General features: G+C 44.0%; 1 protein-coding gene across 1 annotated transcript; it reads right to left on the bottom strand.

The window, feature by feature from the left end:
* Positions 1-8664: 8664 nt before the first annotated feature.
* LOC101831352 (rhox homeobox family member 1-like) lies at positions 8665-12309 on the bottom strand. The gene is made up of 3 exons (XM_005083146.2): positions 11945-12309; positions 10204-10249; positions 8665-8897 (listed from the first exon to the last, which is right to left on the bottom strand). Exons 1-3 carry the CDS (start codon positions 12307-12309, stop codon positions 8673-8675), a joined length of 636 nt encoding a protein of 211 aa, XP_005083203.1. The 3' UTR covers positions 8665-8672.
* Positions 12310-14208: the final 1899 nt, after the last annotated feature.

Below are 14208 nucleotides of genomic sequence, written 5' to 3'. Positions count from 1 at the left end.
CCGCACCAACACAGGGGTCCAAGACAGGAGGCTTTACAGTGACACTGTCACTTCAGTCAACCTTCTTTCTGTACCATCCTAATGGCATGCTGTTTTGTAACAGTCTCCGCTGAGATTGTAACATTCCACCATGCAGGCTTGGGGGAGCCCCTTAAGCAAGGCGATAACTCAAAATAAATTTAAGAACTCCCTGAAACTGACCAGAGTCACTAGGCCCCTCTCTGCCAGAGTAAACAATGAAAGCTGAGAGTCCCTCTCAGAAGAAGAAAAGCTGAGCTGCTAAGAAGACTCTCAGAGGACAAAAGAAGAAAACAAGACTAAGACCAGCTGCCTGGAAGAAACAGAGACCAGCCAAGCTGCCTGAAAGAGCATTTAACTAACTGAGGCACCTGGGAAGGACATGCCCCCAACCTGAGGAGCTGCCTGCAGGCTATACAGTGTGCTTCAGGTACCAGGTTTTGTGAGCTGTCTGTCACCCAGGCTGGGGTGGGCTTTGGTGATACAGCTGCCTTGAGTCATTTATGCTTCTGAAAGTAACCCCTCACATATGTAAGTAACCCCAGTAAAATCCATTGGTCTACCAAGTTGGACTATGGTGGTCTCCTTACTTTGGTCTATCATGTGCTCCCTATCTGTGGAAAGTAGATGAGTGTTTCATCTCTCCAGGACAAGTCTTGTCACACAACACATGCAGGTAGCTTGAGGGCATTTCAAGAAAACCGGCTCATGAGATACCTGACTGGTGAGGTCAGGGCTGCCGAGATCAGCAATCAGCATCTCATGGCAGCCTGGTTCCCTGTGATTAGGTACTTGTTTATCCAATTCTGCATTCCCTCCTGTAACCCATTTTCAGATCTTCTTCAGTTAAAATTCTGCCAGAAGTTTCCATGACGTGGAAAGCTCCAGGGCATCCTGTCTCCCTTCTGGCTGTGGAAACACATGCCACTTCTACCCTGGCTATTTCTTCTCAGCATGATGGCAATGCACTCGTTCTTTCTGCTTTTGATTTCAGTGAACACTTTTCTTTGCCTTTAACATTGTCAGGTGACACTTTATGTGCCTACAACTGCAGAATAATGGAAAAATCTACTGGATAGGAAAACTGCATTTTCCCATTCTTGAAATGTTGGCGTGTGGGAGGAACAAGCCATGGCAAGGTAAATTTTAGCTGCAAATAAGAAATTCTTCTAAATGTTACTTTCACATTTATTTTATTTTATGTGTATGAACATTTTGCCTGCATTTATGTATGTATAACATGTGCGTGCCTGGTACCTGTGGAAGTCAGAAAGGGGCAGTGTATCCCTCTGTGAGCCACCAGATGAAGGCTGAACTCAGCTCTTATTGATGGACAGCTGCTACTCTTTACCAAAGGGCCATCTCTCCAGCCTCCCAAATAATTCTTTTAGCATAAAAATGCCTCTAATAATGTATGGAGAATGCATATCAACAGGAACCTGTGTCTGTAGTGGCACGTGCCTGTGGTGCCAGCGTTTGGGAGCCCGAGGCCGACAGTCTGGAGTACAAGGTCAGCCTGAGCTACATACAGTCTCAGCACCATGCATTTAGTGTTTACTTCTATTTTATATTATACCTTAGTGGTTCTCTAGTGAAACTAAAATTGGAAAATTGATGTGTCGTTATTTAACTTACAATGACCTTGAACAATTGTCCCTTTTAGAATTAGTCCACGGATATTTACCCGTGATTCAAGAGGGTTCCAGAAGAAACATACATATGGAGCACTTTCCATATATATCATACACCCAGGTAGTACCCAAACACAGGCAGAAACACCTGTGTTGTCGTACAGCCTTTTCTGCCCTACGTACTTTTCCCTTTCCGGTACATCAGGTGGTGCACTGAGGTTGCCGTGATCTGTTGTTTTGCAGAGACCTCAGGAGGTTCGTGGGCAATGAACGGACTTAGGAGAAAGTTCCCCACAGCTTTATTACACCATTCCTAGAGTCTGACACTGGGCCCCAACCCCCAGGAAAACCCTGCTGGATGTGGATGTTTTTGTTTACATAGGTTCTGCTGCTCCAGGCAGTTGCACATGGCAAGTTCTGGAGTGAACAGAAAAGTTACGTTCTCAGACTGGACAGAGATTCCATTTTTTCACCTCAGAAAATATTCTCATATTGGGTTTAGCAGCCTTGAAAAGAGGCCTTGCTTGCTCTGGGTACAGAAACCAGAACATTCCGTAGCATCGAATTGAAATCATAGGAAAATTCTCTCCTATCTGTAGCTAGAAGTCGCATATGGAATCCTCCTGAGGACTGTCCATCCAAGGGTGGAGAAGGCTAAAGAGGGTATGGAATGATGTCTGGAGCACAGACCCTCACAGCAATGATCCTTTAGAACAATTAATTTGTGTCAGTTGGCTCAAAGAACACCTCAGTAGCCTCCTCAGAAAAAGAAACACAAAAATGTTTTGAACTTGGAAATCTAGAAGCCTGTGTACAGCAACTTGATCCTGCACACAACTGCCCAATTACTAGGGAGGTATTTGATTCTCTGTGTATTGGAACCCTTTCCTGTCTACTATGCTGACATTTAGTAAATTGACACAAGAGCACAAATGGACTCTAAAGCATCAGCTGGCTTAAGAAAGGGCGCAGACTGTGTCATTTAAAAATTAATTTCCCTCCTGAATGCTTTTCGCTGCATACAGTTTTATAAGCATTTACAATGGAATGTGGGCATGACTTTGTCCACCCCACTAACATCTCTTGAATGACTTCATTCTCTAATGTTCACATGGTAAAGTCAATGTGTGTGACGCTGTGATGAAACAAGTTTTGTACAAGTGGCAATAGTAATATCCAGCAATAGAGCAGATAGTTTGGGGTCAGGAAGAAGTCGTTAGTATTCCCCCTTCTTGTAACTACTATGAGATAAGCAGAGTAATAATGTTTTCTGGAAATTCAAAGTCACATCCTAACCCAGACTGGAAACTACCTCTCAAGACAGCATACAACTCAGAACAAATAGGAAATTCAGTCTTACATGGAGTTGCATTCTTTCTGTCCTGCCCATCAGTTCCCGTATTCGCTTATGAAATAACTCTCCGAGGCTTAATATTAAATATACTTGTTTGGCAATGGCTCAGACATATTACCGACTAGCTCTCCCTTATAAATTAACCCATTTCTATTAATCTGTGTATTGCCATGAGACTATGGCTTACTGGTAATGCTCTGGCATGTTACTCCTTCAGTGGCTATATGGCATCTCTCTGACTCTGACTTCCTTCTCTCTGCATCTTTGTTTGGATTTCCCTCCTAGCTATATTCTGCCTGGCAACAGGCCAAACAGCTTTATTAATCAACCAATAAAAGCAATGAATATTCACAGCATATAGAGGGACATTTCACATCACTTACATTTATGTATATGAGTCCATGGAATGTTATCTTGGAAAAATAACTTAAATGAAATGTCTGGAAGCACAGGGTTCAGTTACCACCAGTACTTGGGCAAACCTGGTCCTTCAGGGGTCTTTGCTGGAGGGGTCAAGTAACCAGCAGATCCTCTCCCATCTGTGGAAGTTCCTCCAAATCGTTTCTCCCTGAACACCTCCATGACCCACCGTCCATGTTTGCTTGGTTTCCTTCACCCTAAGGTTACCCAGAACACCTCCTGCAGCAGTTGTCCCCAAGTATGGACACTGAACAACAGGTAACCTAAAACTGCCATGTGGTTTCTGTTGATTGATGCTTTCAGGCCCATGTATCCTGCTGTACCTATGCAGAAGTTCCAAGCGGGACTGACGAAGTGCCAAAGCCTGGAGAAATTCTGAAGGAAGGTCTGGGGCAGACAGCTGACTGCATGGGAACCACACAGAAGCAGACTTGGGCGACCAAGCCAGCAGCTTATGTCTCCCTCTGGAGGACTAGAGGGGCACAACAAGGTCCAAAGGGCCAAATACAAGCACAGCAATTCTTAAGAGACTGCCTGTTTTAATCATCAATTTCCCTCCCCAGTCATATGGCACGTTCCCATAGCCACACTGAAAACAGAGACCTCTTTCAGTTACACCATCAGAGAACAGGTGCCTCTCTCCATCACTCCTTCCCCAGGCCCCAGCAGAGCCTGCCAGTGAGGAAGTGTACTTACAGATGAGCAGAGCTAAATGGAGATGCTGTACCTGGGCTGGGGTGGGTTCCGAATGTCCAGTGCCTTTTCCCACTTCTTGTGACTCTGAGCCCATAAAGTCCTTCAGACCTCACAGACGGGAAGTCTGAGCAGGAAGAGAAGCAGCTAGTGTTGCTGAACTTCAAAGTCTAGCTTTCTGCCTTCCTGCTGCAGTTCTGGGGTGTGGCAACGGGAGGGTGTAGGCTGGCATATGATGTCAGGGGAATCTTGCTCTTTTCCTTGTGCATCCTATTGTTCCCATAGTTTCTGTGTCACCTGCCTGTTCCTACTTCTTTTCTGTTGATTAATAGAAAGGAATCTGGTCTTTTAAAACTCCACTGAAGCTTCAGGGCAAGAGGGGCGCAGCAGCAAAATCCTTCCGGGAGAGTGTCCACCAGGGAGGTAGGGGGAGTGTGCAAGAAAGGACACACAGAAAATTCCTGGAGTCCTTTGTTGGGAAGGCTCATCCCCTCTGTTCAATCCCTGAGCTCTCCATGAATTTCCGTTCACACAAGAGAAGCCCAAAAGTCACCCAGGCAAATCGTTCATCAGATACCAGTATAAATACTATAAAGAAAATGATGGAACGTTGGAAGGCATCTAAGGTAAACGAACTTGAAAAACTGAAGACACTATTGGATGTGAAATGTCATTTTTTATGTGTAGGTGTGTGTTCGTGTGCATGGATGTCTGCCGTCACAGTGAGTTTATATATGTGTATGCTTAATGGATGTGGAGAATAAGGCTAACTTTAGGTGTCATTCTTCAGGTAAAATCCACATCCTTTTTATAGTTTTATTGAAAATAGATTCCTCTCTCATGCAACAACACATCCTGACCCCGGTTTCTCCTTCGTCCACTCCCTACCCCATCCCACTGGCCATCTCCCTAGATCCACTCAGCTCCATTTCTTCTTCAGAAAAGAGCAGACCTGCACGATGGGACAGTCAGACAGGCCAAAGAAAGATACAATAAGACAAGTCAAAAGCCCTCCTAGGGAGGCTGGACAAGAGGAAAGAGTCCCAAGAGCAGGAAAAGAGTCAGAAATAGGCTCGCTTCCACTGTTAGGAGTCCCACAAGAACACCAAGCTGACACAGAGGACACCGGGTACAGACCCTTGCAGTCCCTGTCATGCTGTCTCTGTGAGTCTGTGTGAGCACTGCTCAGTTGAGTCAGTGGACCATGTTTTCCTGGTGTCTTCTGATAGTCCATATTTTTTGATACAGAGTTTCTTTTTTTAAAATTTAACTTATAAACAATCGGATTTTACATATCAATCCCACTTCCCTCTCCCTCCCATCCTCCCACGCCTCCCACCGACTCCTCATCTCATCCCATCCTCTTTCTGCTCCCCAGGGAGGTTGAGGCCTTCCATGGGGGGTCTTCAAAGTCTGTCACATCATTTGGGGCAGGGCATAGACCCTCTCCCTTGAATCTAGGCTGAGAGAGTATCCTTCCATAGGGAACGGGCTCGAAAAAGCCCATTCATGCACTAGGGATAAATACTGTTTTCACTGCCAGAGGCCCATAGACTGCCCAGGCCTCCCAACTGATGCCTACATTCAGGGGGCCTCGTTCAGTCCTATGCTGGTTTCCCAACTGTCAGACTGGGGTCTGTGAACTTCCACTTGCTCAGATCAACTGATACAGAGTTTCTTCCAGGACTGTTGTATTTCATTCTCCACTTGCTGTGTGATTTTGGGAAAAGTCACTTGACCTCTCTGTTTTATTTTCCGTATATATAAGATGAGGATATGAATGCATAGTTCTTATGCCTGGCTACATGATACTAGTCAGGGCTTCATCCAGGCATGTCACACTGTCCCCTACTAAGCCTTGGCAATGTGACAAGAGTGGCGTTTGCCCATTCACCATGTACACCCTATGACTCTAGAGAGTTGTTACTGGTACAGACCGAGGATAATTTGTGAGCTTTCTAAGGGTTTCACTTCTGTAAATAGCAGATGCGTGTGCCAACACGCTAAGTCTACATGCATCCATCCATCTGCTAGAATCACTACTTTGTCTCTGTTGATCACTCACCTGCCTTTGGAGGTTCAGTGTTGCCAATTGGCCCATGTTACTCTTGGATCAACATAGACTTTGTGGACTTGATTTATTCAGTTGTGACCTCTGACTGCCACTGTGAAGTGTCACATGCAGAGAACAGCATTCACAGAGCTCTTCAGTCATGCTGGTTCATGAGTCTGTTTGCTGTAGTGTTCTTGAAGAACAATGCCCAGGGCCTTCCCATTATGCAGAAGTCTGAGTTTTAGGATAAATCGATGCCAGCATTCCACTTTTCCCGAACTTCTGATTCCCTTTATCAATATGGAGTAAGCTATGCTCATTTACAATTTTTTCTCTACACTTGTTTCAAAATCAATAAAATAAACATCAGTATCTTTTAAAAGATTTGTCTTTATTTCATGTGTATGAGTGTTTTGCCTGCATGTAGGTGTGCGTGCCATGTGCATGCCTGGTGTCTGTGGAGATCAGAAGATGATGTCAAATCCCTTGGGACTGGAGTTTAACTGGAGTTATGGATGGTTGTAAATCACTAAGTGGGTGGTGGAAAAAAGCCTGTGCCCTCTGCAAGAGCAGTAAGTGCCCTTTAACCACCGAGCCATCTCCCCAAGTCCCCATTATCATTTAAAAAGATGTGTAAGCTACAACATGAAATCCAGGACATCTGCTCAAGGAACCATTAATGACATCTTTACCTCGATGTAGTTTTATGTTCCTTCCCAAATAATCCCCTCCCCTCAAAAGTCCATAGGCTTATACATACCCCTGTTTGCTACTGTTATATATGAGGAAACTTAAGGACTTCTTTACAACTAACTGCCCCTGCCTGTTGTGGAATATTCCTTTACTCGGTGAATATGGGTCACACTGATTGGTTTACTAAAAAGTTAAATGGCCAATAGCCAGGCAGGATTTCCAGGGCATAGAGAATGCTGGGAAGAAGGGCAAAGATTCAGACAGGCACCAGCCAGATGCATAGGAAGCAGTATGGGTATTACAAAGTAAAGGTAAGCTAGTCGTGTAAAAGAACATAGATTGAAAGAAATGGGCTCATTTAAGTTATAAGAGTTAGTTAGAAACAAGCCTAAGCTGTCGGCCGAACTTTCATAATAAAGTCAGTCTCCGTGTGATGACTTGGGGGTTGACAGGAGGGACAGAGCAATCTGCCTACACCTGCCTTTCATGGTTCACCTCAGGATTGTCATGTTGGCCCACAGGAATGTGAATAAGGATAGAGATGCTAGAGAGGGCACACAGCAGTGGGGGCTGAAAACCATTTCACGGGGGTTCACTAAGACCATCAGAAAACACAGATATTTACATAACAATTCATAATAGTATCAAAATTACAGTTATATGGTAGCAACAAAATAATTCCATGGTTGTGAGGTCACCAGAATATGAGGAACTGTATTAAAGGGTCGCAGCTTTAGGAAGGTTGACAACTACTGGCCTGACACATATGATATAGTCAATTGTCAGATTACTTCTCAACTACATTTTCTTATTAGAATTGTGCTTACATAAGCATATGTGTGAGCATGGCACAATACCTACACATGTGGCTGTCAGAGGAAAATCTGGGAGGTGTGCTCTTTCCTTCCATCATGTGGGAACCAGGGATTGAAATCAGATCTTCAGGAATATCATCATGTCCCTTTACCCACTGAGCAATCTCCCTGGCCACAGTAGGGAGTTCTTTTTCTATTTTCTTTTTTAAAAGTTAAGTAATTTTTCCCCAGCCCAGTCACATTTTTTTCTCCTCCCTTCCTCTCTTCCCAGGCCCTCTCCAGCCTCTCCCCCTCCTCTCTCTTCAGAAAAAGGCAGGCCTCCCATGGACATCAGCCAGCCATGGCATGTCAACACCACTGAGTTCTTAAAAACAGCTTCTAATGTTTTGACAAGGTGACGTCACTTCTGAACAGTTCTCTCTGTGAAAAATGATGAAATGAGAATTTGATGAAGTAGGGGCAAGGAATAGCAAGATAAAAATGTGAAGAAATTGTACGTGTGCATGTTCCTTACAGCCTCCTGGCCACAGCAGTGGCAAAGAAAGTAACCCTTCCCAAGCCCCACCCCCAGTTTCCGGTTCTTTATTGTGCTCTGGACAGATTTGCTGTTTTGTGCTTAATGTTTGCTTCTTAGACACACACAACAACTGTTGCTGCCAGTGCCCAGTGCTCATGCTCATGGCCTCCTGATTCTGCTCGCATCCCCTTCCCCCAAGACCATGTGGGCAATCAGGACTCTGGGACTGATCCATAGGTCCCAGGAGAGCCCCCTACATCCTCCCTAGGAGGCTGCAGCAGAATGTGAAGCAAGGGCAGTACTGCCCATGGATGCTGCTGAGCCTTCCCTTGCTCTGCCAGGAAGGGTGTGACCACTATGTGTTCCAGCCCTTCCCCCCCACCTGCTCTGATCTGCCTTCTGTAGAAATTGGAGCAAAACATATCCTTTTCCGTGAAGGAAACACACAAGCAGTAAGTGGAAAACTCTGTATTTTTTGTTAGCGTAAGAGGAGAGAGATAGGGATCTCCTGGCCAGCATAGGTGTCAAAGTTCTGGCGACACCAGAAGAGCCCATCCCCGACTTGCTCCTGGAGAATGATGATGTTCTTGGACTCCACCAAAGCCTTCATGTCAGGGTTCTCTTTGGTAGAAGCGGAGTGCTTGCCTGTCTTTATTACCTTCTGATTCTTCCTCAGTTTAGCTCTCTTATTGTTAAACCAATCCTGAAGTCAGAGGGAGAGAGGGATGACATTAGCATATTTATAGCAGTTGCTGCTCTGGTGGGAAAACACATCAAGGAGTACAATTTGCCTCCAGGAATCTCTTTTGAACCCACAATGCAGTTTCTAAATGCTCACATGTTTTGCATGGCTGCAGCTAGTAGTCATGCATGGTCATGGACTTGCCTACAATTTCTTTTTCTTTTTGGTTTTTCAAGACAGTCCTGGCTGTCCTGGAACTTGCATTGTAGTTCAGGCTGGCCTCAAGCTCCCAGAGATCCACCTGCCTCTGCCTCCCAAGTGCTGGGATTAGAGGTGTGTGCCACCACTGCCCGGCTGCCTACAGTTTTTTAATTCCTGCTTTGTATTCCACCACCAGAAAAGCAAAGAAAAATATCATGTAACATACAATATCACACCCTTAGTTCTGCACAACTTTACACAATTAGAGCCATGGGCTAAGCTCTCTGTGCATAGGCTTACAGTCATTCTTTTTAAAATTTTCATTAGACATGGTCCCATGCATCCCAGGGTGGTCACGAACTCCTGTTGTAGCCAAGAACTGACTCCTCCACCCTAGAGGGAATTTGTGGCAAATGTTTTTCCTGGACACAAGTGTAGCGATGCCAGAAACTTAAATTTAAAACTGCTACCGTTTGGATCTCATCTTCAAAACCTCCTAAAAGCGATGAAGAAACTCACCCTCTAGGACTTTAAGTTCTCTTTCCATATTGGTCTCACCTAATATGAAAAGGCCCTAGTTTATGAAAGTCTATTTTATGGCTCAATTATGCCATTTCACTCACAGTTTTTCTTTCAAATTTAATCTTTTACCAAGAGCATATGTGATCTCTTGTGACCCAGTTACTGCCTGCCACCACATGTTCATTTCCAAGTCACCCTGAGTTTCAAAATGATGGCCAGCAGAAGACCCCTGTGAAGGACTCTTGAGTTTCATGAGGAATCAAATGTTAGTTATATGTATTTGAGCTATAATTAACATTTGATTCCTTGTGACACATATGTGTGTACAAAATATATGTTCTGCACACATAGTATATATTATATGAGAGAGAGAGAAAGAGAGAGGGGGATGCTACTTATTTTGTTTTGCTTTTGGAATGTATGTAACTGCCAGTCATGGGGTAGAAACACTTTGCCAAGGTCTCATAGTCCACATCTTATTTCTCAGCATAAAACACACAAGGAACAAATACAGCAATTGTGCATGCCTAGGATAGGTTCACCCATGTGCTGAGGCAAGTCTGAGATCAGCACCCTGGTAAAGTAAATCCGCAGGCTGACTGACCTTCACTTTCTGTTCATCCACATTCATGAGCTCAGCCAGCTCTTTTCTGTGGAGAGAGAGAAAAAGCACACTAGACATTTATGCACCAAACACAGGGCTTCCAAGTTCATAAAAGAAATAGTTACAATCACATTAACACAGTGACAGCGAGATATCTCCCCTCGCACCTCTCCGAGTACACTCTTCCATAATCCTTAGAAGGAGCGTTATTTAGAAGATGGAGGAGCAGTACATCTGGGGGAGGGGGAGCTGTGGGGAAGACAGAGAGGAGTGGAGGAAAGGAAAACTGTAGCAGGGATGTACTGTATGAGGGGAGGAAAGAAGTGTATTGTTTCCTTGTCTGAAAATGAAAGGCTGTTGTAAGTGCTGTGCTGTCCAGCAGTTGTTAATGTACTCTTGAAGAAATAAATATCTAAATATGCCGCATGCAGACCATACACATTTTTACAGCATTGGGAATTGGACCTACAGTCCCCCACATGCAATGCAAGGGGTCTACCACCGAGTTGCATGTTTTTATATTTATATGTTTTCAGTCTTATTTTCAAGTCTCACTAAACTTCTCATGCTAGCTTTGAGCATGCTCCTGAGATCTGCTAAACCTGGAAGTTCCTATCTTCCTTGATTTGCTTCCCGTATGGCTGGGATTAAGACCTGTACCACTAGGTACAGCTAATTATACTTTTTAAACAAAAGGAACGAAAGAAGTACTCAGTGAGCATTTTGGAAACCTGATTTACACCAAGGATGCACCTAAGAGGCATTCTCTTGAGGGACTAAGAGTCAGACAGATCCCTGACCTGCAGACAGGTAGGGAAAGACTCCCCAAGCTAACAAAAAAGCAAACTTCCCACTTCTTCTTAACCTTTCTTACCTAGTGGGCTTTTCTCCTGCCTTTGGCTGATTGCTCCAACCTGGTCAGGCATGTTCAAGGCCTGTCCTAAACATGCTTCAGTTTATTAGAGGATTGGTCAGCTGAAAAGCCCAGCCCTCCAGATTTCATTTTCAGATTCCCCTTTCTACTTTGTGGGGATACTCTTTCTGCATGTCTTGCTGTGTGTGTTTCCTACTTCTCTTTTGTTCTTGTTGATGCCTGGGATCGTTCCTGCCTTTAAAGTCTTTACTGAATGGAGAAAACAACCCCCAGCCAGGATCTCTAGAAAACAACTCCCCTAAACATCGTTATATAGAAAGGTAGAGACTTTGGTATCATGGCCGAGAGGGGAAGGAAGTCAACCCTGATGACACAAACTAGTAATCTCAGCTACTGAAGAGGCTGAGGCAGGAGAATCATTAAATACACGGACTGACTGGGATACAGAGCTAGTTCAAGGCCTGCCTGCAAAACTCAGACCCAGATTTCATAACAAAACTAAAAAGAGGCCATGGTCATCTACAGGACTCTGGTGACCCTCACAACGCAGCTCATGCGGGGAGCCTGTGACTCCTTTGCAAAAGCTGCCACTGCCTGCCGTGTAGGCCACCCCTTTGCTCAGGTTCAGCAGTTATTCCTTCCTCAGAGTGAGCTCATGTCCTGAACTCGCCAGAGGGCGCACTTCCATGGCGCCCATCGAGGCTCCGTGCCCGGGAAACTCGCTGAGGAGCTTGCACCTCAGTGACAAAGTTATGAGTGAGTCTATAGCTGAATTTCAAAGACATTAAAAACTCTTAACAAGAGTGAGGAGAGGCCAAGGGAGAGGAAAAGGAGCCCAAAGTCCAGAAGGACATACCAGATACATACCGTCTGAGAGCATCTGGGTACTGAGTTTCTTCAAAAACTGCCTGAAGTTCCCACAGCTGTCCAGGCGTGAATTTGTACGGTTTCCGAGGAATCCTGAATGATGGCTGGTCACTGGCTACGGTCATGCTCCTGGCCATGTCCAGCTCTTCATGCTTATTCGTGTCACAGCCCTCGTAGCTATGGTTGCCTACAGAGCTCTGGTCGCTCTCACAACGTAGCTTATTCAGGGCTTCTATGACTCCTTGGTCAAAAGTGCCACTGCTTGCTGAGTAGCACAACCTTTCCTCGGGCTCGGTCATTATTTCTTCCTCATAAAAACTAACTCCATAATAGTCGTAGTCAAAGTAGAAGTACTTGCGGGCCATGACTCGAGCTCTTCAGAAGGCGCACCCTTGTGGCTTCTGCACAGCCTGCAATCGTTACTCCCCCCCCCCACGCCACGTTGCACACGGCCCTCTAAGCACGCACACGTTCGCCTCTCCTCCGCTGCTATTGGCTTTCAACTCACAACCCTGGTTGAGGCTCTAGTTTAAGCACACAAGGGGTGGAGTATGGGCATGAACTTGTGCATTGATCCACCCCATGGAATGATGACAGTTGCCATAAGTAGTGTAGCCCCCTCCCCAAAAAAACTGCTTGAAGCAAAATGCTAGTTCTCAGACTTGTTCAAGAAACAGACCAGTAGTTGGTTCTGAGCTGAGGGGTTTCCTTGGGTCTAAGACAGGATCTTGACGATGTCTAAGAATGCATTTTAAGACAATTTAGAGGTGGAGCAAGATATCAATAAAAATAAGATAATAAAATAAACTATCATATTAGGATATAATTTCCAATTTCTTCTTATAAGGTCCTAAATAAACCATCTTTTTGTACTACCTATTACTTGAAGCACCATTCATATTGTTGGAAATTATGAAATCAAACTAATGCTCAACTCTGAAAAATATTGGCTGGTTCATTACATCCTGCAAAATAAAATCAGGCCATGATTTAATTCTGGGTAAAAAGAAAAATAAGCATATGTATGTAACTATGAAGACTTGTTTTTCATTTTAACAAATAGTATAATCATATATATGTAGGTACATGCTGTGGAGTATCCACCAGAAAAACTGCTTGGTCAGGAGTTCAAGTGTTTGGGACCCCAAACCCCAAACCTTTCTCAGGTTGACCTTTTAAACACAAAAACCATGTCAGCTAACAAGAAGAGTTAGCCAGAAGCAGGACTATAGATGCCAAAAAAGCAAGGTTAGTACAGTAAGAGACTTTGGCAGAACTTTGGACTTTGATGGATTAGGTGTTTGTTTTCATTTGGCAGGAGGTACTGCCTACATGCTGAGTTTTATCATCCAAATGGGACTTCCATCATGGAGTCAGTTGTGCTAAGGTTTAGGGACCTACTAATGTCTGGGGCCCTGTTGTAGTTATATAGATAATCATTTAAAGTAAAATTCTTTATGATTTATTATTAGTATTTGACTTGTATATGAGATTTGTATACAAGTGTTTCCTGCCTGTCTACCCTCGATGGCACAAAATTTTAGGTCCAAATTTGCATAAGCAGTCTAATTTGACAAACATCTTCCATCCAGAAACCAGGCCTAAAACTGTCAAAAAAGCAAAGAATATAAAAAGCCTTTATTGTGAGACTGGATGAATTACAATTTTATATTAATAAGTCTCAGACTTGAAGGGAACAGGGAGTTAGAGTTCTAGTGCCATCCATTTGACTGCAAATTTCAAAAATCCATTTTTTTCTGCTGACTAGTATTCCATTGTGTAAATATACCACATTTTCTCTATCCACTCTTCAGTTGAGGGGCATCTAGGTTGCTTCCAGGATCGGGCTATTACAAATAATTCTGCTATGAACATAGTGAAACAAAAGTCCTTGTTGTATGAATGTGCATCTTTTGGGTATATGCCTAAGAGCAGAATTGCTGGGTCTTGTGGTAGACTGATTCCCATTTTCCCGAGGAATCTCCATACTGATTTCCAAAGTGGCTGTACGAGTTGGCACTCCCACCAACAGTGGAGATGTATTCCCCTTTCTCCACATTCTCTCCAGCATAAACTGTCACTGGAGTTTTTTTTCCTGTGAAGGTTTGGGAAGATTTATTTACATTGAGTTCTTTGTTGTTTTTATGAATTAGAAAAAGGCAGAGTAATACCATTGTGAACATTTATAGAAGACCAATACATGGAATTATAGGGAACTGTATTATCCAAAGTTGATACTAGCCTAATAAAAGAATGAAGAAAAA

Source organism: Mesocricetus auratus, unplaced genomic scaffold, assembly GCF_017639785.1.
Source record: "Mesocricetus auratus isolate SY011 unplaced genomic scaffold, BCM_Maur_2.0 Super-Scaffold_100003, whole genome shotgun sequence".
Classification (NCBI taxonomy): Eukaryota; Metazoa; Chordata; class Mammalia; order Rodentia; family Cricetidae; genus Mesocricetus; species Mesocricetus auratus.
Note: the sequence above shows the minus strand (reverse complement) of the source record. Positions and strands in the feature narration are given on the sequence as shown.